At 30.7% G+C, this 24,271-nt stretch overlaps 4 protein-coding genes across 15 annotated transcripts in view; 1 reads left to right on the forward strand and 3 right to left on the reverse strand.

Moving 5' to 3' along the window:
• Positions 1-537: 537 nt before the first annotated feature.
• LOC141453677 (uncharacterized) lies at positions 538-3,030 on the reverse strand. Its single transcript, XM_074127157.1, has 2 exons — positions 2,870-3,030; positions 538-1,523 (listed from the first exon to the last, which is right to left on the reverse strand). The coding sequence occupies exons 1-2, from the start codon at positions 2,888-2,890 to the stop codon at positions 1,125-1,127; spliced, it is 420 nt and encodes a 139-aa protein (XP_073983258.1). The 5' UTR covers positions 2,891-3,030; the 3' UTR covers positions 538-1,124.
• A 3,134-nt stretch (positions 3,031-6,164) lies between these two features.
• On the reverse strand, positions 6,165-10,043 carry LOC141452573 (uncharacterized). The gene is made up of 2 exons (XM_074124859.1): positions 9,637-10,043; positions 6,165-7,592 (listed from the first exon to the last, which is right to left on the reverse strand). Exons 1-2 carry the CDS (start codon positions 9,911-9,913, stop codon positions 7,276-7,278), a joined length of 594 nt encoding a protein of 197 aa, XP_073980960.1. The 5' UTR covers positions 9,914-10,043; the 3' UTR covers positions 6,165-7,275.
• Positions 10,044-15,425: 5,382 nt separating this feature from the next.
• Positions 15,426-22,411, reverse strand: Coprox (oxygen-dependent coproporphyrinogen-III oxidase). Of its 5 annotated transcripts, none has more exons than XR_012457417.1 (9): positions 22,196-22,411; positions 21,809-22,007; positions 21,545-21,741; positions 20,079-20,223; positions 19,210-19,372; positions 18,694-18,813; positions 18,455-18,624; positions 16,804-17,048; positions 15,426-15,776 (listed from the first exon to the last, which is right to left on the reverse strand). XR_012457417.1 is itself a non-coding variant. In XM_074124625.1 (8 exons), exons 1-8 carry the CDS (start codon positions 22,273-22,275, stop codon positions 16,944-16,946), a joined length of 1,179 nt encoding a protein of 392 aa, XP_073980726.1. In that variant the 5' UTR covers positions 22,276-22,277; the 3' UTR covers positions 15,426-16,943. The 5 variants fall into 5 exon arrangements, 1 of the variants encoding a protein (XP_073980726.1); XR_012457415.1 differs by having other exon boundaries at positions 15,426-16,433; XR_012457418.1 differs by having other exon boundaries at positions 16,800-17,048.
• A 319-nt stretch (positions 22,412-22,730) lies between these two features.
• Tomosyn (syntaxin-binding protein tomosyn) overlaps positions 22,731-24,271 on the forward strand; it is a 476,946-nt gene continuing 475,405 nt past the window's right edge. For all 8 annotated transcript variants that reach the window (XM_074124613.1, XM_074124615.1, XM_074124614.1 and 5 more), the window contains exon 1: positions 22,731-22,994. In XM_074124613.1, coding sequence (XP_073980714.1) covers positions 22,875-22,994 — 120 coding nt within the window. In that variant the 5' untranslated portion in view covers positions 22,731-22,874. The remainder of the gene's footprint in view (positions 22,995-24,271) is intronic.

Below are 24,271 nucleotides of genomic sequence, written 5' to 3' on the forward strand. Positions count from 1 at the left end.
TGGCGTATAATACGTTGCATATCAAAGATCTAAAAAGTGATTAATTTTTATTCTTTATCTAGACATCGCTGTTTATCTTTTTAATTTTTTATCTATAAAAAATTATGCTTTGGCATATCTCGGCATTTTAAAAACCTTTTTAATATCTATTGATTTGTGAAATCGTATGATGTATTGAAATACTTGCTAGAAAAACCTCAGAAAACTATCCAAATTAATTTTCCTAAAATTTTGATTTAATAATATTTGGAAATCTTCCTGTTCGTAAGATGTTTACGAAGCTGATACAAAATGTATGTTGCTACATAAGATAAAAACCTAAACTTAATTTAATCAGAAGTAGTTGATAAAAAAAAAAAATAATTCAAGTAGTTACAGAAACATTATTAAGGATGACTACCATTAAAATAAAATGTCAACATAACATACAACTGCACATAACACTTATTTTGTGTCTTCATCGCAATTTATGATTAATATTTTAATTTCCAAATTTTTAAAAAATTATGAAGGAAAATAAATTTATTCAAAACCAAATTGTTGTATGTATAGGATATGTTTATTTCCTGTGTACACTAGATTTCTATTTACTTCTCATGATTGCATAAAAACAGCGTATAACGTTTGTTTTAAATGTAAGATTTTTTTTTTCTAAATAATTGACTACAATTTGGACATAATACCAAATTCAAAAGCGACATAGTTTTACTTTGCTAAATAAATAATAAGTAAGTAAAATCAATACAAAGAAACAAATGTTCATATCAGTTAACATTTTTAATTTGACTAGTATTTTAATTTTTTATCATAAAGACAAAATAGAAAAGTTATTGTTTACTCGGTGTACATCTCGTTTAAATCTCCTAAATGAATCGTGAGTAGAGGGCAAATTGTTTGTCCTTGATTTTATTAACTGTAAATTGCTGTTTTGTTTAAAGTTAACTTTTATTGAATAATAATGAAGCAGAAAATAAAGTTGTTTTTTTTTGTAAAGTAGGAAAACATGGACTTCAAAAGAAATGGGAACATTGTTTATTACTATATCTCTAGTATTTCTTTTTATTTTTATTTTTTAATGTTAATTTGTTTCTAAAACAAATGATTTTGACTTCCGCGTTTGTTTCCTAGTATACCCATCCATGTCGAAACGAATGATAGAAACGTTTTTGTCCAGTTTCCATTTGTTCATGTAAACTTTTTAATCTTGGTGGGTCCTCATGAGCAATAGGAACATTAGTTGTTCTTTCCGATGTTGTAGAGGTTATTGCTTCACTAGTTACTTCTGGTCTAATTGTTAAATTTGGTTCTGTTTTTAACTCATTCTTATTCCAATATTGTTTTTGTTTTGCTTCTATTTTTTGTATAGATAATATTAAATTTTTCATATTCACCTTACCTCTTGGTTTTATCCAAATGTTATTGTTATCTTTAGGCTCTATTAGATTATAATAATCTTCCATGCCTAATGGTTGTCCAGCAGTGATCATTTCTTCATTCCATAATAAAATGATTCCTAATAGAATCTGTCAACAAGACGCAAAGATATTGTTAATAATTATGTAAATAATGGAATGGTTCATTCTTTTTGGTGACTGATTCATAGTTTCAACAGGATGAAAAAATAATTGCCATTTCAGTCGTGATACATTTATTCTGCCGAGCTTTCGACCTAGGGACTAGGTCATCTTCAGGGCTGGTTTACAAAGTAATATTTTTACATTACAAGGTTGGTATGTCTTCTGTCTTGACTGTTCATGGACTGTACATGAAGGAGCTCGGCAGAATAAATGTATCACGACTGAAATGGCAATTATTTTTTCATCCTAATGGAATTATTATTGATTTATTATTTTACTATCTCCCATTGTGTGATTTTACTTTCTCTGACTTGTAAATCATTTTCAGTACATATTGAGATTTTACTGATTTTTTAAGGATTTCTTTGATACCGAAAATTTTTTAGTCAATAGTCTTGGTGAAAGTAGTATATACGTGTTTGTACACTATCTCAAAATTAAAAAATCGGAGAATTCCGAACTTTACATTTCGTACGAGTGTAATTCCATTGCACCTGATAAAAAGTTTAAAATAAAATGATTAAAAAAATCCACAAACGGAAGGTCACTGAGTTGATTTTTCACTTTTTTTTTGGGTAATATTCTCGAAAATGGCTTCAAAAATTTTATTTTAACTTTGGTTACTAATTGCACACATGCAATTCTACAAGTTTTATTAGAAAAATATATAATTTCCAAAAAAATAAATAAATAATCAAATAAGGGCACTTCTCAGTGAGAGATGGGGTAATCTTTCTCTGAAGTTTCATTTATTAGATTTTAAGATCCTGTTGCAAAATTTTTGTAATATTTAGAACTAAATATGTTATCTACATTCAGAGTTTAAAGAAAAGTACTCTGGTTGAGGAGGAACCAGAAGAATGTTTTTCATTTAGTGAATGAACATTTTCCGAAAATGGTTGCTATAATTTTCATTTCATACAGTTGACGTATAAATTTACTTTAAAAAATCCTATTTTATCCCGTTGCAGTGACAAATACAGATCTATTAATCTCTACAGATTTAAATTGAACGTTTAAACTTCAAAATTATCAAGAGAAAATTACCCTCACTACCATAAAACGTTATTTAAGGGAAACATTAACGCCAGGAGCTCCTAAAATTGAATGAACGGTTTAGGCTGTTTGTTCAGTCACATATAAATGCATGCAGTAAATATGCAAATGTTACAGTAAAATGAGGAAATGTTACATGTATTGCCAATGGAAATTAAAATTTATTAATTATAAACTGGAAATGATTTAAATACTTGCTTTTCGATTTAGAATTTATTTATACAAATATTATTTACCATTAAATAAGATGAAGACATGATGTACACTATAGCAAGAGGTAGGCGCTTCTAACAGGGGTAACTGTTGGCGAATGAATGGCTCATAATCAAAGTGGCATTATTAGACTGGATTGCTTGAGGGGGCAGTCTAACTCAGATAAGTATGCGTCTACAGTTTCTGGATTAGTCCAGTTCACCTTGCGAGTATTGTAGGAACTTGTCATGCCTACTTCCTATTTCGAAAATCATTCAAACGTTCTATTCTTTATTAGGGTTATTATTTCCAATAATTAGAGAGCTATTTTTAAAATGTATGTAACGTTTTATTTAATTTGAAATGTAGTACCTAATTTTATTAAAAATATTTATAATGTCCTTACACTTTACAAGGCATGTTACATTCACAAAATAACTGTAAAACTAATAATTGTAAATTATTACATGTAGTTCTTAAGCGAGTCTTGTAGGTAGCACAGTTGTAAAAGGGTTGATCATCAAAAAAACGCCATGTGAAAAACAATCAACTTTGACATAATTTATTCTTTTTAAGAAAAAAATAAAATTCCCAATTATGTTCATTAAATAAAGAGCATATCTTTTTTTTTAACAGTAATTTTTCACATGACTGATCAAATTGAATTCGAGAAAAACATCACCAAAATCCAAAAAAGTGGAGTTTGGTAAAAATGTTTATAAATTGTTTTTGTTTTTCTATATAATGTAAAAATTAAATTGTTTAACAGTACGCTTTTAAATAAAAAATTGTTTTTATAAAAATCAAAATCAAAAGATAAACTTCTGATAAGATTTGAATTTAGCTTCAACTAGATTAGTATGCTGCAAAATCTGATTGCAAAACACGTAAAGTGTTCCAGTTAAGACGCTAAGGTTCTCCTAAATCGAAAGCTTAGAAAAAAAAAGTAGAATTCAACCTCAACAATCTCGAAGAAGTTCCATAGTTCAACGACTCTACGATCAACAAATTTTACTGGAAGAATAGCCTCAGCAAATTTCTTTCTAGCAACGAATTGTGATTATCTGCAAGCAAATAATAAAAGCAATCTTTACCTTTCAGATATGAATTGTTATAGGAAATAAGTGCGAAGAACGATTGTCTGGTTTTAAAGTTGGAGTTGACATGACTGTTTCAAAGGATAACAAAACTGGCTTTAAGATCTTGTTGATGTATCGAAGAGCATTGAATAGGCTTTGAATATCAAAGATGAGTTAGACATAATTACTAATATCACCCAATTCTAGAACATCTTAAGTAACTCCGCAATTAACTCAAGCTGCAAACACATAGTAGCGACTGTCTTTGATTGATGGTCACTAAACCGAGAGCGACGATTCTTTTTCTATCGATATCGCTTATCTCCTCGTAACTTTTTGCAATTCTTGGCTCATCAAAAGTTCTTACTCATGTATATTAAATGCATATACTTTTTCTTTTTTTGAACGTTTTCCAGGTCCTTTTATTTTATTTTTTCATTATTAATTTGATTAGGGCTCTGGGAGGTAGCTGGTATGCAAGATCATTTATTTATTTTGTACCCGCGATGAAACAATCTATCTCCTTGTTTATTTATTTATTTTTTATTGTTAATATTTTTTTAATGATTTGAGACGCGTCAACATCTAAGGTTATTGGCGCCCGGAGCATTTTTCAGTGCACTGCAGGCCTCCGGACAGTGTTCTCTCGTTACAGACAACACTGTCCATCACCGGACAGTGAGCTGTAAGAAGCTCCTAGGAAGAGAATTTATTCATATACGAGGTGTGTTCAAAATGTAACGGGAATTTTCGTTTTTTGAAAAAAATATTTATTTATTCATCTACATTAATATTGTCGCTTTCAAAGTAGTCCCCTTCGCATACAATACACTTGTGCCAGCGCTTTTTCCAATCCTCGAAACACTTCTGAAACTCGATCTTTGTGATAGCTTTCAGCTCTTTCAGCGATTCGCTTTTAATGTCATCTATGCTTGTAAAACGACGGCCTTTTAATGTTCTCTTTATGTTTGGAAATAGAAAAAAGTCACATGGAGCCATGTCTGGCGAATATGGAGGCTGGGGCATCGTTAAAGTTTTGTTTTTGGCCAAAAATTCACGAACAAGCAATGAAGTGTGAGCAGGTGCATTATCGTGGTGCAAAATCCATGAATTGTTTTGCCACAAATCCGGGCGTTTTTTTCGGATTGCTTCACGCAAACGGCGTTGAACTTGTAGGTAGTACTCCTTATTGATTGTTTGACCTTGTGGCAAGAATTCATGATGCACTATGCCATTAAAATCGAAGAACACAGTGAGCATAACCTTCACATTCGACCGCACTTGTCGAGCCTTTTTCGGTCTTGGCGATCCAGAATGCCTCCACTGGGACGATTGAGCCTTAGTTTCGACATCATATCCGTAAACCCATGCTTCGTCACCTGTTATAACACGTTTCAGTAGATCCGCATCGTTATCGACTTCATTGAGTGACTCTTGAGCAACTTCCATTCTCCGCTGTTTTTGTTCGAAATTCAACAATTTTGGAACAAATTTTGCTGCCACACGTTTCATACCCAAAACATCCGAAAAAATTTCATGGCATGAGCCAATTGATATGGCAACATCATCAGCGACTTCTCTGATTGTGATTCGGCGATCGTTCATAACCATTTCTTTCACTTTTTTCACGTTTTCATCGGTTGTTGATGTGCTTGGACGTCCAGGTCGTTCGTCATCTTCAACGTTTTCGCGGCCATCTTGGAAACGCTTATACCACTCGTAAATCCTTGTTTTACTCAGCAGACTCACCATATGCCTTTATTAACATTTCACACACTTTATTTCATTTTTTACGCAAAATTTAATACAAATTCTTTGATCCATTTTTTTTAACAAACAAAAATCGCCAAGCTCGAAAAACACGTCTAACCTTAACGGCTGCCACTTAAGAAGTAAACAATGAATATTACTGAAAATTTTATCGTACTTCAGGGGCATGTGTACCAACATAATAAAAAAAAAAAATTTACAATCAGACTCTCCAAACCAGCGAAATTTAAAAATTCCCGTTACTTTTTGAACACACCTCGTATGTGAGAAAAAATAGTTGGGTGTTCATTCCAGGTTATTTTTTTTTTGTTATTAGAAGCTTTTAGTAATTTAGTAAACTTTGCCATTTGCCATCATAGAAACACGCAGGAAATTTAGAGATTATTACTTACCAACAATATAATAAAATTTATTATATAATAAAAGAAATTTTTATTGAGTTGTTAATAACAAATTAACGTTTGCATTCTTATACACACTAAAGTTTGCTGGAATTTGAGATATTTTTTATTTATAATAATTTGTTTTGGGGATATACCCCATACAAATGAAGACTGGTCAAATATAGTAAACAACATGGTAAGAAAAAAGAGACCAGAATATATAAATAATACAATATATAACAATAAAACATAAGATCTAGAGTAATAACAGTAAATATACAGCACACTGCATTGTATCCATATTTTAAGTAACAGATGTATAATTTATGAATACAGGAGTATAAACGGACAAAAAGTGGCGATATAAGTATGTAATCAATCTCTCACACTGTAAACTATTCATTTAGTATAAATGATCGTGTTTTGAGGCAATTAATTGTAAAGAGGTATAATTGTTTAATTTCATTTTCGCACTTAAAAACAAACACATTGTGGAACTGCTCCATTGATACATTCTTAACCTGCAGCATGTACTGATTACGAAGAGATTCGTAAACCGGACAAACTACTATTAAGTGGTACAAATCTTCCGCATCATTACGCCCGCATATTGTGCATATTTCCTTAGGTTTTATTAGGTGTGTGACATTTTTCACTGACAATTTGATCTGGTAATTGCCCGAAAGCCTCAGTTGTGTGACTAGTTTCACTACACCAAATGGCAAATTCAATTCGCTAGAATATTGGCAGACCGAACTTGTGGCAAGTATATCGTTGTAAATAGGGCTGTACTTTGCTGAGTGCATTAGATCTAGGTCTTTTAACTTTTGGAATTCCTTATATCTATTTAATGTTCCAGAGATAGAGTTTTTAAAGGCTGTGGGGTCTCTTTCAAGAAGGATGTCATTTGAGCCAATCAGACTCAATAAATAATTCATCTGCGAAAACCAGTTGTACTTTATCGAGGGTTTATGGCTAAAATGAATCTGTTTTAGCTTCAAAAAGCACAACTTAGGAAGTCTATGGTTTCATTTGAGATATGAAAACAAATATTTCAGAGCTCTCTTTTACCTACAATAATTTCTCATTAAATCAAAAGTAGACAAAAATCACATTACTTTGTACCGCCTCTAAACCTCTTGAAACAGGATTAAATTAAATTTTTAAGGTTCAATAATTCAACAATTTTTTGCTAAAATTTCGATTCAACGAGTTTGTCTATTTTCCTCCAGATATAACTTTCTTAACTGCATCTAAACCTGCGTCAAGCACTCCTCCAACGCCCTTCAGCATGGATGAAACTGCACTTTTAATGAATCCAGTTCCAGCTGCTGATAAGTTCCTCAGAGTGCCAGTTGTATATTTTGTCGCCTGTTCTATAACATTCACGACTGTTCCTTCCACATCTAAGCCACTTTTAACAGTTTGTTGTCCTACACTATTCACTGCTTCCATACTGACTTTACCAACAGCAGTAGCAAGTTTCATAGGCATTTCTCCAAGTGGAATTATTTCGCCTACCGTATCAGCCAACTCTAAAAACAACAAAAACATCCTGTAATAAAATAATATTAGAAATTAGAAATTGGCGCATAGCTGCCAATAATTAATCATTTTTTTTAAAAAAAAATACACCCTTACAGCTTTTCTAATAAGATTAAAAAAATAATAACAACATTAAAATCCGAAAGGTTCTGAAAGCGGAAACAAGCTGTTTATTGGTGGATTCGAGGTTTCTTGAACGATATTTTTGTAGATTTCACATACTTCCCTCAGATTTACTCATTGGTTTTAAATTCTTTTCATGAAAATTCTGTTCAATAGTGATTCTAGGATCTAAATACCTCCCACAATGGCATTCTGGTTATAGTAAACTGAAACTGAAGCGAAGTAACATAGAAATTCGTGGTTTAAAGAACATTAATAACTTAAAACACTGGGAATTGGAAGATGAAGCCACAGATTTGGAACTTTTAATAATACAAAATTTTTAAGAAATTAGATAATTGTGGTTTATTAGATAATTGGCTTTTAAGATTTCTATATCTTAATATACGGCTCTAAAAAAATATTTATCTCAGAATAGCTTTAGTGACATCGCAAATAAAGAAGGTATAGGATTATTATGGCTATGAGAACCAGGACAGAAAGTAACTTCATAAAAGCGGAGCAAGCTAAGGAAAGCAACTCTTGATCTTTATATGACATGAATCCCGAAAAATATGCGTTTTGAGATCAACTAAACAAATGGTTTAGAACATGGCGTGTGTTTATTTTTCTTCCAACAATAACCCGGACGAAAGGAAGTTTATTAAAAAGTAATTTCAAAATATAAACATGTGACTTTGCATCCAATAGTGTTAAGAAAAATGTCTTTTCTAAACTAAGACTTAGAAAAAACAACTTTTCGAAATTAAGTTTAGACTAAAAACATGCATCGTTTCCCTCGAAATATTTTTTAGTTAATGATTAATAGCCTAAGTAATGTAAGTGAGAATACTCGAGATAAAAAAGCGAAAAATTGAAGGATGTTTACTAAATCGCAGGAATTTATTGAACATAATAGCACATCATAGGCATTTTATTAATTTTTCTCGAAAATAGTTGTTGAACATCTTTAAAATTGATATGGATTTTACTTTTTAATACGCTTGGCATAAGAATACAATGTTCGAAAACAAAGTTAAAGAAACTCCAACAAAACTAATCAAGATTTTGTATAGTAGTTTTCCCTATTTTCTGAACTACTGGATCCAAATTAACCGACCTAACGTGTATAATATACTCTCGTCCTAAAAATACAATGTTCGAATCCGAAATCAAGGAAATTCTAGAAAAACTAATGATGATTTTGTATTTTCCTTTTTTTTCAAAACCTATTGTGTATTTGTATTGAATACATTGACCTAATGCCTGTTTCTAACATTGTATAATTTTATTGTAATACACGCTGGTCTGAATTCTGAATTGTTGGAAGACGTTGGTCCGGGCTTATTTAAGTAAGAAGTTTCATTAAATATGTCAGTTTGTCCGTCAGCTCTCTCTCCTCGTTTGCGTCGTTCAAATGGTTTTCAACTCGCGTTCCATGTGTAATACGTAAGCACTTCCGAATACAGTAGTGTTTTCGCAAACGCGTCATTTTGACATAACGTGAAGAAAGCAGTTAACGTTGTAGCCTGTGGATTCTGGGCTATTTATGTTTTTATCTGTTACGTCTTTATAATAAGTACATAAAATCACGCGCATATTCGTCGAATGCAACGTTGTGTCAAAATTTTAAAGCAACCGGCTTTAGAACTTTCAACTTGAACTTACTGGTTCAAGGAGGGAGGGTTAGAAATCATAATAAACAATAATAAAAGTAATAATAAACAATAATAAAAGTAATAATAAACAATAATAAAAATAATAATAAACAATAATAAAAGTAATAATAAACAATAATAAAAGTAATAATAAACAATAATAAAAGTAATAATAAACAATAATAAAAGTAATAATAAACAATAATAAAAGTAATAATAAACAATAATAAAAGTAATAATAAACAATAATAAAAGTAATAATTTTTATTCTTACGTAAGGCTTGTATGCCGAGTGAACTTCCACCAGTTAAAACTTGGCTCTTGATTGTTGCCACTGCTGTAACAACCAGAGTAGCTAAGTTAGTAGTATGATCTACACCACTCAATATGAGTTTAGCAGCTGATGTAACTGCATCTCGTATTACGTCTGTTCCTTGGCCCGTAACATTTCCAAATCTTGTGAACTGATTAGTAAAAAAAGTAAAATCATTTTCTTGGCTAAAAGCTGTACCTAGCAAGAGAGACCAGAAAAAAATTAATGGAAATCCCATAATTATTTTTCTGATTCAGTCTACTAGACTGATGATCTGCGGTTTAGTATAGAATAGATAGTTAAAATTAATTCAGTTTAATCTTTATACAAGTGTGCTGAAATATCAATTTGAAACTACAATAAAGACAGTCACTGTTTGGATTTATTTATTGACTTCGCTTACTGTTGGGTAAATATTTGAATTAGGTTAAATAAAACTACCATCTTTTTAAATTATTCTAAAATAGAAATTTACGAATTGATTTGAATTCAGTGTTAAATAAAAGACACTGCTAATTTTATGACACTAATAAAAAAACTACATTATTTAGGATCGATGTCAATCAAATCATGTTGCAAACAGGCGTATCGTATCATCATTAAATATCCTTAGCTTTTTCGATACGTTATAAACATGTATTATGATTTGTAAATTTGACTCCTATCGTAAAGTTTGTAATGATGGTATAGTTGTTCGATGCACATCTTGCATCTGTCTCAATTGGAGCAGTTTTTCAAAATCCCTAAAACTGAAAAATTGATTCCAAATATTGGCACCACTGTCTGGTTGGTTTTGTCAAAAAGATCATTTGTTAGGATTTTCATTAATGCCTCATTGAGACACATAAACGAAATATTCAATATGGATCACTACGATACTTAGCTTTCAAGTTTGTCAACTCTTAGAGAGGATGTCACTAAAAGAATTTGGTCAAAAGCGGTTGCCCAGAAGTTATCACTTTAATAAATAGATTTTCAATTTTTTGAAGGTTTTTCCAAAACATCACACACAATTTTATTGAATCTTATAGTGCCTACGATGGTCTGACTTTTATTTGAAACATTTTTTCAGAAAAATTCGACTAAGGACTGCTGGGAGTGCTTAGGTTTTCCTCCTGCTTATCGTACTAGCTTGCTACCAGTATTTATTTATTTATTTATTTATTTACAAGACGGGCAATCACCCAGTTACAAAGAATACAATAAGTATAATACAATAAGAAGTAAACGTGAGATTGAAATACCATTATTTGATGAAAATCAGATGTTCAGAATAGAATGTTCCTTATTTTAGGATTACCTCGCGAATGGCTCCTAAGATTTCATATAATCTTTGTATAGTGATAAACATAAATAAATCTAAAACCTTAACAGGTAACATTTTCCCCAGAAATTCGATTTTATAGGTACTAGTGTGAGGTTAGATTCCTTATAAAGTAGATAAAGAAATAAATATGTATTATACGTTTGGAGTTAGAAGAAAATTTGTAAGTTAGAACCTAGAAAGTAGTAGTAAGAAAAAGTTCACACCAGCTTTTATTATGATACTTGTCGCGGTTGTTTTCAGATTGACTTCTCCAAAATGGTTATTCTAGTTTGTAAATAGAAAAGCCTATTCAGTTGATTTGCTTAAGCAAAATTGTTTCTGACTTCCCGAGCCACTTCACAATATATACAACATAATGCTGAAATATTCAGATTGAAACAATGAAAAATTATCTAAATTAAAGGTCTTAAAGCGTTTATACTTTTAGGAACCCTTCGAGTTCATGGTCTTTCTTGAAGGAACCTCATGTTTAAGTAGCAGATAAAATAGTTTATCAAAGTTTTTTTGCTACCCAAATGCGCAAAATTATTCTTACATCTTTATTTAAGCTTAATACAAACATCTTATAAGACACATCTTTACTCACTTTCACTTTTATTTTATTAACTTTCAAATTTTGTTATAATTAATGTGCCTTGATTGGTGTATTTGAAACTTGTGACTTTTACCGAATTTCATGATTTTATTGTATCCATAAAATATTTATTTATATTTACTTTTTACGATTAACTGCCTTTTTACATCCAATTTATATTAATGATTTTTGGGGAATATCGAGGTGCGGTCTTAAATAAAAACAACTTTTTTGCTTTTTATTATATAAAAGTTTGTGATGTTTAATGTAGAGCTATATCATCATAACTGTTGTTATGATGTTATAACAACAGTTATGATGATATAGCTCTACATTAAACTTCACAAACTTTTTTTTATAATACCCTGAAGAAGGTAGTAAAAATTACCGAAACGTTGGTATAAAGCAAAAAAGTTGTTTTTATTGATGACCGCACCTCGATATTCCCCAAAAATCATCTATCAACAGCGGTCGAAATAAACCAAAACCATCATTTGTATTAATATTGTAATTTTTACTTAAATATTATATTAATCTAATATTTTAATAAGACAGTCCACTACCCCGTTCCTACAAGAAAAATTCGTTGAATAGATGAATTCCATTTTAAGTGCGTTTTGGCTGAGCAAACAGTGATCACTTGCGGAACCCCTGTCAACGTTCCAGGGTCCCCTAGGGTTCAGCAGAACACAGGTTGAAGAATACCTGATCTAAAGGAAGTTAGACAAATCTGCATAATAGACTGTTTTTTTTGTTCATATAGTTGTCTACAATGTATAGTCATTTGTATACACTAATTAATTGTTTCATCTCTCATTGACGCAAATGTATTAATTTTTTGTTATCTATATAATTTATTTTTTAGTTATTTTTCTAACTTATGATTTACCAATTATTTACTAATGTGTAGTACAGTTCTAGGAACAACGCATTGATTAAAAACAAAAAAAATACAGTTTGTATGGTTACAACGTAAACATCCGTCTGTAATGAAGCCCCAATTGTAGAGCATCAACTCGAAACTTAGAGAAAATTGGTCTTCAAAAATAGACTTTCTCTTCTGATTAGCCAAAAAAGCTTTCCCATTTATAATTTGAGGCCCGATGGGCAACAAGAAAAAAAAATATGTGTATGTAAATTCAGATTGTTTTATTATCCTTGAAAGCAAAACGCATATAACATAAAAATATTTTCTGTTTACTTTAGTAAACATGTTTTTACATTTTTATAGATTTTTAATATCGTTAACCTTGAGAGTTCTAAGAAATGATACTAGTGTATTGTTTACCCTGCGATTTGCGGATGGTGAACTTCTATTTGCTCCGAATTACTATAACGTTGGATGTTTGACGAAAATCGCTCTTCAAACTTAGGGTTAACAGATCTATTAAAAATTTTAAATTCAATACAAATTATAGCAATGCTTTTGATTAATTGTTAAGTTAAAATGCCTAAAATATAAATTGCAGTAAAACAAAAAATTCAGGTTATAGGCAATTGCATCTCTCCCGCAACTTTAGGAAATTCATTCCAAAATGTTTCAGTAAAACACTTGTATTGCGCGATTAGGTTAATTGTTGAAAATATCCTCATAACACACACGCTTCCATAGAATTAGACAATGCATCAAAAACATGTTTTCATCTCCCAAAATCTAATTTTTTAAAAAAATTGTAACTTTAATGTTTTAACTTTCTTTCTCCTTCCACTTTAAAGAGAAGGAGTTCCGACGTATATTCTATTTATTTCAATCACTGCTAAGAGTAAGTAAAAAGCAATCCAGGAATGCTAAATATTCTGTTACCAAAAATGCGGATGGAGACGATAGCAGATACTACGTCTTATGTACCGACATATGTCTCTGGTTTATGATTTTTAATTCATAACCTAGTCTATCAAAGCATAGTCTTACTTTGTAAAAAATTATATTTAAAAGCAATATTTAAAAGATACCTAGACCGGGTATCGAATCCAGTACCACCACAATACACATTATCTTTAAGGGCCTCGCCTCTAACCGCTCGGCTATCGTGGCGCCTAATCTTGCGTAGTGTAAATATCGTACAACAACATTAAATCTTTGGAAACACGCTTACTGATCCCTTAATGAATTAGACTAATGAAAACGAAATGTGAATCCAAAAAACACTACAGGGTTTTCTACTCCTTACCCCGCAAACACAATCGTTTGCAGTAAACAGAAACGACACATATCGACACAATTTATATCGGTTATACAGCTACAATTCAGTAAAGATATCATTGAAATCTGAACCATACAAAGAGAGGCACAAAGGTTTGAAATTTAAATGAATTTAAAAACCACTAAATTTTAACCTTCTATATCTCTTTCAATATTATAACTAGAACATTGCAATTTATACTAACTTTTCTCTACAATTCAGTAACGAATTCATTGAAATCTGAACAATTCGAAGAGAGATATAAAGTTTTCAAATTTGATGGGATTTAAAAACTTTTAAAATTTAACCTTCTATACCTCATTACCTATTGTCATAATTGTTATTTTTTTTTATAATCTTTTTAAAAACAGTTGATGAGTAGTTTAATACCTTTTATTAGAATCAGTCTTAATTAAATGAGTGTTATATTTTACTGAACCATTTTATAGATAAAAACGGCCGGCATAAGGGTCTGTGGCATCTAATAAATTCCGAAAAATATTAATGAAATGAAATGTACTTGCTGACTTGCTTACCTTTTGTCGTTTAATCAACTCTCATATTTAACTTTTTAAACTGTAAGTTTTTGTTAAGGAGATTTTTGTACTTTTTGGATTGATTTTTCTTTTCTATTTTTTTATGGAAAGAAGATGAGACTAAAAAAAAAGGTTGTTGGATAAAGTGTTGAATAATTACAACCTATTATAAGGGATAATAGTAAGTAACTTGCGATTACAGTACCTTCCAGTATGAGCGGTAAGATAAATAGTGATAACATTACTTCCTTTTAAGGGATATTAGAGAAATGAAGCTGTGATCACAATATCTTCTCCTAATGTGTGGAAAGAAAAATTATCTGCTATTGCAGTTCTTTTTCCTAAAAGGGCAAAGAGAATTTCAACTGCGAATGCGGCATGATTGCTATATTTCTCCTTGGTAGGTGTAAGAATAGGATGGCATTTAAATATCATGCACTCTAAAATCTTGTTTTTTGCCAAATTTGTTCAAAAACGAGCAAGTATAGCAGTTTAAGAGGGGACTTCATTTCAAGTGGGGCAAACTCCCCTCCTAAAGAAAACACCATCGAGGCTCCAAAAAGCCGTATCAAGAAAAAGTTTCAAATTGAATAACGATTCATTCATGAAAATCAGTTCATTCATCAATAATTTGAACGATTGCAGTACTTCCCTTTAGTAAAGTCTTCTGTGGCTGTGGTACCATCCCATCTACTATCTAATCTAATCCCCTTAGTAGGTGTAAGAGCATGATGGCATTTCAATGTCACATAAGGAAGCTCTAACCACCTTACGTTCTAAACTTTTTGACGACCTACCCTCATTCAACAGTTCAATCTAATTTACGATTATTTATGTTTTTAAGTAAGTTTCGAAATTCAAAAAACTCATGAAACACACACGAAATAATATTCACAAGTCTCTTTCTCTCACTAAATTACCTCTAAAAAGTAACGAACGACTATTTTAAATCTATTCTACCACTCCTCTGTAAACTGTTACTAGTTTTTAGCTTCAATTATTAATGGATCTTCATTAAAATTATTTTTTTAAATGAACTGAATATTAATCCATGTTGAATATTGATCTCGACTATGGTTGTTGAACCCACGTCAGAAATTATAAGTTAGGAGTAATCATAAAAATTGTAATCAGTGAAAAACATATATTTTTATAAATCTTTTTTTAGAATAAACATAACATTCTTGGTAATACTTGAGAGAGACCCAAAACCTAATCTTTTTACAGTAATGCCAATCTTAGAAAAATAATTTTTCTTCACTTACAAGAACAGATATTTATATTGGTATTTTATATTCATACAATAATCAGTTCATTATTAATTATTAATTTTTTTTTGAAAATAACAATACGAAAAATTTAAAACAGCCGATCACCATAATATAATTAAATAACACAATTAATTAATGAATTAAGAATTTCGAAACTAATGTTGAAACTATATTTTAGAAACTGAACACAGAAATTGTAAAAGACTCATTCTGAAATAATAAAAGTAAGGTAAAAAAATTAAATTAAAATCAACAAAATAATTAAAAGCATTAGAAATTTCGATTTGCCGGCACCTGCTGAGGAATGGAATGTCTTTAGGAACTAGACAAACTAAAGAACATTTTCTAAAACCAGCTAAAGTTAATAGGGAAAAGCTAAAAACAAAACAAATTTGACCAATGAGGGAACAGTTCTAAGAGAAGAAAATGGCAGACTATCACAACTAATCCTTAAAGGTTAAATAGTTAAATAAGGAAAAGGAAAGGGGCTGGTTAAGGAATGTAAAGGAGTGAACAAGGATACCAAATGATGGACAACTTCCATCATTCCAACTTCGATTTGCTTCGGTTACAGGGATTGTGATTAAAAAACCCACACGTAGGCACTAGAAACATAAGTACAATAATAAGATAGATAGGTAGGCATGTAAGTTTTAAAGTATTTAAAAAATAGGTACCTTAGGTTTATGTTTTTAGGAATAACAAAATCTGTCAAAGTAAGTGATACTTTTCAATTCGTTTAAATAATCTGATTATTCAATCTTTATTTGAATTCGTTATTTATTTAAATATTTTAATTTAAAGCCAAAATTGCGAAGATTAAATTGCATCATGGCCAACATTCACTTTTCGTTCGACTTCATATGACTGGAAAAAAATAGACGAAGATATTAAGTTTTCCAATGTTAAGAAACTGACTTAGAAAGAGCTGAATTAAAAGAATAAAAGAATTGAACAAATGTGTTATAAATAAAATTATTTAACTTACTTATTTTTGAACGGACCATTTTTAAAATATATAACATTTTATCATTATAAACTCGAAAAAAATTGAAAATTAAAATTAGATACTGAAAACAAAGCGTATAATTGTAATTGAATAAATGAAGTAATTTCATTGCCTTTGCGCCGAATTTTTGCTTTATATTAAAAATATTTAAATAATTAAGCAGTCTTGAAACATTTCTAAATGTAAGAATGTTAAGAAAGGCACAATAAACAAATTAATAATACCTACAGCTAGTTGTCACATTGCTTTGGCATCTTATTATATTTTTCCATTATGAGATCTTCAACCACAAACGATTAGACAATATAAATATACTTTTTAATATTAAAAACAGTATTTAAAATGCAATATGCATAATAATATAACATTCATAAGCCTCGTGTCGCTCCAACCCAATCACGAGGATTCTTTAACACATCCATAAGTTCAGCCTCTTTACTTCCTTTTTCAGGTGTATGCATGTAGAGCCATTTCTGAAAATAAAATTTTGCACAATAATTGCAAACTTTATCCTTTCATATTATTTATTTTTATTTTTAGAGAGTTCTGTGCCGTGACAATGTTCTGAGTAACATCTAAAACTTGTGATCTCTAAATTTAATAAAACTTTAATTAATGTCTTATTAGTATGATTCATGACATGATAATCGTCACAAAAGTAAAATCTGTGACGCCCTTCAACTTTGTGATATATTGGAGAAAAAACTATTTGTTTTCTTGAAATCAATAAAATTTATCAAATAATTTGACTAAGCACTATCTTAGTTTATTACAGACAATGAGCACGTGACGTGCCAGACTGAATGAATCACAGATTCTCATAGAGCGATCATAACTTGCTTAAATAATGTCTCCGTAAGGAACGAAGACAATGTTTCAGAGCGATTATCAGCTATAACTTACCAAACTAACTCCTCGGATGCACTAAAAGAACAACTTAGCCAGCAGAATTTTCATGTACCCAAAATGAACCATTACAATTAAAAGTTTTATTCTACTATGCCCCCGATGGGGGTACTGTTTTATACAAATCTGTCAAAGAGTACACTGATAACGTAGATAAGAAAATTGGGTAGTGGTGAGTAGTGAAATAGAGTTGGGATGTGGATATGGTAACTCCATTTTTTATGTGCCCAATCTCTGCCTAAAGAGAACTGAGACCCTAATAACAAAAAATACTGCTCGACGATAATTATGAGAACTCTAACGTTCGATAAGCTTTGCCTTGATAACTGTTGCATTGAAGATGTCACTTAGCTCAACACCTAGAGCAGGGGTCGCCAAAGTATTTTGATCTTGGACCCCTATATAATTTTTCTAAATCTCCATCAACCCCCATAAAAGTAATTTTCAGTTATTAAAATAAAACTATTAGAAATTAGGTACTGCGTTTGTATATTTATTTTATGATTTTAAACATTTATTAAAGTAATTTTACATTGTGTAACAATAGCTTTATGAAAAATATCTTATTAAGGTATTTTAACATTATTTATTAAGTTTTATCAACATTATTTATTAAATAATAAGTAATTATAAATAAGACCACCAATCGACCCCTGGCTCAGATCGACACCTACTTTGGGGTCTATATAGACCACTTTGGCGACCTCTGCCCTAGAGTCTCGTAATATCTTACTGAGCTATAAAAGTAATGACTATTTTTTTTTTTTTTTTTTTGCGTGCTTTGATAAGGTGTCGTAGAGGCGACATTGCGGACCCTAAAAGTATAAAGGAAGTAAAGTAATATTTGTTTCAGGCTGGGCAACCACCAACTACCAATTAGGTAACTCTCCGAGACTGTCAGTGAAATGACCTTGGATTATGAAATTCGCAATGTACTGTCCGTTGAAAATAAGGAATAAAAACAAGCACTTACAGCTGAAAGTGGCAGAGACATGAGAATTGACTCATATCTGGCACCAGGTGTATATAATCCAAATTTAGTTCCTCTATCATAGATCAAATTAAATTCAACATATCTGCCTCTTCTTAACAATTGCCATTCTCTTTCAAAATAACCGTAAGCGTCATTTTTGTGTTTTTTCACTGATGGGAAAAAAAGAATCAATTTTATTAGAAAAAAAAAAAAAAAAATTGAATTAAATTAAAGCTTACCCAATGGAATGTACGAAGGTATTACAGAATGTGCACAGCTGCTAACAAATTTAAAAGCATCTTCCTTGGTAGGTGAATCTAAGTCATCAAAAAATATACCACCAATTCCTCTACTTTCTCCTTAAAAAATTAAATAAATAATAATTATAAAATAAAATTTATTTTTACAATTCAGTTACTGTTGTAATCACAGCTAAATCTAAATTAATTCACAGGCACCATCCAGTGAAAAATTAATACTACAAATATTTGTCAGCAATTACTAAATTAAACAATTTTTCTAGTTCACCTGGCCTTAAATTATTCCCGGTTGCAAGTTACAACGCACTAGTCAGCTTCTGAAATTCTAAGCAAGCTCCTGAGAACGGTATTTTAATGGTAACCAAAACTTTTAAGCAAAAATATAAACTTTTTTAAAAAACTCTCTGATCAATCTTCTCAAAATAATTTGTCTATTTGCATGCAAAAATTTAATTTTACGTTTTGCTGGATAAATTTTAACAAATAAACAGTTACCTCTGTGCGTTATTGTAAAGTAGTCGTCGCACCATTTTTTAAATTTAGGATAGTAGGTAGGGTCATTTTTATCGCAGGCATTTTTAAGAGTCTGATGAAAATGGCAAGCATCTTCTTGGTTTAAGTAATAAGGAGTTAAATCTGTACCTCCACCAAACCACCACTATTAACAAACAATAATTATTAATATATTTTTTATCAAATAATAAATAAAAATGCTTGAAATGTAAGAGTACTTGTTTATTATCTGGTTATATTATGACAAACTTAGCACAACTAAATATTGAAGGAAACTTCAATAAAAGAAGAATATGTTGAAACAACCGGCTCTAGTGAAACCTGAGGCAGGCGTTCCCATTTCTAATTAAGACATTCATGATGTATTAGTAAAGAAATCCTTACACTTTAGTTCTAGTAGCAACTTGTAAAATATTACTTCCGAATCGAATGAATTCACAATTACTTGAAGATTTTGGCGGAAAACTTGGTTTCAGAAGCGTAAATGTCATCTAAAGGGTATTTAAATAAAATAAAATTTATTTTTACAATTCAGTTACTGCTGTAATTACAGGTAAACGTTAATGAATTCACAGTCACCATGCAATCTACGAGTTTTAGTTGATCCTCCTGATTGGTTCTAATTCAAGACACCTTAAAATAAAATTACGATGAAAATTCAACTATAAAATTTAGCATGATTGCTAAATCATTGCTGATCACTTTTTGTAACTACCAAACAAAAGTCTCAAATGACCACTTCAATTTTTTAAAATTAATAAAATGAAGATAAATTTAAAATACAGTAGGAAGAATGTAGTTTAGCCTGCTTAAAAAAAAAAAAAAATTGAGATGTAAAACTATTACATTACCTGTTTATTTCCTTTAGCATCCGTAACTTCAAAGTATCTATAATTGAAATGAATTGTTGGAACCATTGGATTTCTGGGATGTATCACAGCACTGATTCCAGCAGCAAAAAATGGTAACTCTCCTTCTCCACCAAAATCTTTACCTCTAACATTGAAAAATAAATGAATGAAGGAGTGACTTAACAAGAATATGGGAACAAATAATGTTTTCTATTAGGGAATTTATTTTAATCTATTCCTATTTTTAATGGAGGTTAGGATGTGGATAATGAACGATTAAATAAGATTGACATGACCTCAAGCCGAACTTGCATGTTGGGGGAAATGTTAAGAGATGATAAAGTAACTGTGGCTTTCCTAGCGTAACAACCGAAAGTCAATTCTGACACCTCCAATACTCTAGGACCTGCAGAGGTAATTGCTATTTCTAAGAACTTTGGCAAGCAGAACCAATCCCTAGCTCATCAATACACACATACTCCTTATTGTGCTCTTTCAGAGTACCAAAATTATATGTTCAAACAATCACTTAAGGGAATCACAACAAATCGTTTAAGCAGTGACCTGGTTTTCATTAACTAAAAACTCTTCAGTTTTAAAGACGAAGTTCATACAGTAAACATTCATGTATTATTAAGCAAGTTTGCTGAACCATTATTAGATAATCTAAAACTAGATTCCTCGTCTTCGGAGGGTCAAATGTCTCCCTACCGGAGATTGTAGCATCTGGTAAACTTAATGAACTTTCTAGGTTTATTCAGTGCACTGGGAGACTGAGTCGTCAAGCTCCCTAGTGTCCTGTTGCTACTCTGTTAGGTTATAATATTAGCATCTGGTAATTTTTAGCTGGATTTGTTTTTAAACCCCGGTATCTCTCATGAGATGAGGGGTGGGCGGGGAACAATGGGCATCAGGATTGCCTGCGTTCCTTCCCCTTGTTTGGTGGAACCGCCCGTCTTAAACAATCTAATCTAATTATTAGATAATGTTGCTACAAAATACTGAGGTTAGTTCCAAAAATAAGCAATTGCAAATTTACTAAATTCTTAATTTGCAAATTCTAATTCAAATTAACTTTAGGAATATAACGGTTCATTTACGGATAAAACATGAAAGTATTTGGCATAAAACTTATAAAGTTTATGATATCTTTGTTTTTTTTTTTGACTGGCGCGGAACCTAAACCCAATATGAACTTACTCAGAGTTTGCTTTCAACTTGTAAAAGGGAAGACAAATTAGTGCCAAGTTTAGTTATATTTTCCTTTTTATCTTTTCCTCCAACCTTTGAGACCATCATTCATTGTAGGCTTTCTAAATTTCGAATAGATAGACTTGATAGATCATAAAGGGTGCCATGAGGCTGAGAATGGACAGCATTAAAATATTTGGATAGCTACAAGTACTATATGAAACGCTTTTTGGCAATTTCATAGTGCCCACTGAGTATTATTTAAGATATCGAACCTAGACTTCATTTGCTGAACGGCTCCGGGAGGAAGGTTTCCTGTTACTACAGATATGTTTACACCAGCTTTTTCCAGCACCATTCCATCTTGGAGTACACACGTTATACCTCCACCACCTTCTTTTCTTTTCCAGCGGTCGACAACAAATTTTGTGTCTGGTTCTTCTTCTGCTTCCAAAGCCCTGCAGAAATCATGCTGGAAAACAAACAAAATTTAATAATTTTGTAATGACTCACTCATTTATTGTGTTCAAAGTGCTCACTTGTATCTTCATGATTAGAATTTCCATTTTAGTTTTCATGTCATCTGCATTTTTTTTAAGAGCATCAACATCTGTAATAGGCTCAGCCATAAATTGTGATAAATTAAGTTGGGATTTCCTCATGTATGCTTTTTTCACGATCATGGAATAAGAAACTACACCGGCAGAAACGCCGGTAGCTAGCAAGCCAGTCACATAGCTAGAATCACATAGTATTAAGTACGTAAAACATTTAAAGAAAAAAGTTCTGAGTTATTTGAAATTATATGCAATACTGAATGGCAAAAAAACACTGTCTAATTAATAAAATTACTTTAAGAAGCACAGTTTTTTTACTATTTTATAGAGAATAAAGAAGAGATAAACAGAATAGAAAATACTAATAACCTCAATTTCTTCGCATCTTTTCTCTTCGGTACAAAAAATGTACAGAAACGCAGCAATTTCTGGGATTGTCTGGCAAACATCTTTAGATCTAAAAAGGAATAATTAAAATTGAATTTAGTAAGGTAAGATCACATTTGTTTTGAACAATATGTTGCAACCAGATTTATAACCAAAGTCAACAGATAACAGGCTTGTCGCCTGCCCAATGCCTGCACTGTAGTGCCATCTGCGGCCAATTCTAAAATTACGTGGACGTGGAAAGAAGACCACTGTCATTCCAGCTGTTAGCACGGGCATAGCAAGTTATTGATCAACAGTATTTAACTAGTCAGACAACCAGGCTTCAAATATTCAATTTAATATCAAATCGGTTTTACCATACGAACCTAGTTTGTTTCCCCCGTGACTTAGTTCGGTCGAGTTATCCTTCCATATCTCATCCCAATTCAATCCTACGTTCCATAACCAAGAGTACTATTTTTCACACAATATTGAGCACACCAAAGCCAGTATCAATCGGTCCTCTTCCTAAACCGGAGTACCTGTTGTTCATTTGATTTGAATAATGCATATTTTTATTAGATAGGTGAACTGTAGTGTGTTATTAAGTAAAAAAAGAAGTGTTATCATTTATGAACACATTAAGTATTAGTTAGATGGATAACAGCTACTTTGAGAAATGAAGAAGTTTACCTTCAAAGGTGTTTTGGATGGTTTACGATCATCCGTTACACAACAACCAAGAAATGATCAAGAAATTGTGGAAACACTGAGGCCTGAAAACTTCCAAGTTTCTAAGGTTAGTAAAATTGTAAATTTTTATAACCACAAATTGGAGATATTATAACCCCGCTATCATAAACCAAATTGCACAGTGACAGCTCCTCCTGTAGTTATCACTCTTTGAGTTATCACTGAAAGAGTGATAACACGATCAAGTTTCATCGATACTATTCACTGCCAAATTACAAGTTTTTTTTTTTTATTAATGTATTAGAAGCCAATGCAAAAACTATACATGTTATCCTTTATGTCATTAAAATGATTTATATGTTACAAGTATTTAAAATAAATTAATAGCGTTCTTATTTCATTTTACTCAAAGATAAATCTTGATATAGTTTTTTAATAAAAATATTTATTCTGCCATTTAAATGATATTTGAATGGACAACTTAGTTGTATTAGATGCTACGAAAAAATTATTAAGAATGTGGAAAGAAAACGTTCTAAAATTTGTCACGTATACCACGTTTTTTAAACATTTAATAATATATTTGAAGTGATTGTTCAATACAGATTTTGGTATGTTAACTTTACAGCAAATTAGATTTCATTTTTTTTATTTTACGAGTATATTACTAAGAAATAAAAATGAAGTCAAGAGATGCCAACATTTCTTAAAGTTAATCAAAATGAAAAAATAGATATTAATAAACTTATGTGTAATTTCTAATTTTATTAGATGCTACTGTCGTAGAAGAAAATATACTAGTAACTAAATTGGCTTTAAATGTTATTCCACATATAATTTATTTGTTAATAATCTTTATTGAAGTCAATCTATCATAATTACTTTCACACACTTGAAATAATTAATTATAAATTAATTTGCTTAAAGAATTATTTAAGACTAAATTTAAATTATCTGATGAAAATTTATTTCATGAGCTCGTAAAGAGGAAATTATCGTTTATTATTTTTTAAATTTTATTATATTCGAAAAAAGAGATAGTAAATGTTTGTCTACTTTTTTTTTAATCGTTGAAGTTTGTTTTTTTAAATTTTTCGTCGAAAGTAAATCTTAGTTGAGTTAGAATTTAACAACCAACTTAAATGGACTCTCCTTTTAAAGATATTCCATTGACCCCGATTTAAAGAATGTATTTGCCTTTTTGTATTCGAAATATTCTAAGAATAAAGAATCGTTAAAGCAGTAATTATAAAGTAAAAATGTTCGTTTTAATACTTTAATTTAAAAAAAAAAAAACGAACAAATTTTTTCACAGATTTTCAAATTGCATTGACCTGCAATGTATAAAAAAGAAAATTTTTAAAATTATAAGTTAACAATTTT

This window comes from Rhodnius prolixus, unplaced genomic scaffold (assembly GCF_049639745.1).
Source record: "Rhodnius prolixus isolate KJV_2025 unplaced genomic scaffold, Rpr scaffold_3, whole genome shotgun sequence".
In the NCBI taxonomy this organism is placed as follows: domain Eukaryota; kingdom Metazoa; phylum Arthropoda; class Insecta; order Hemiptera; family Reduviidae; genus Rhodnius; species Rhodnius prolixus.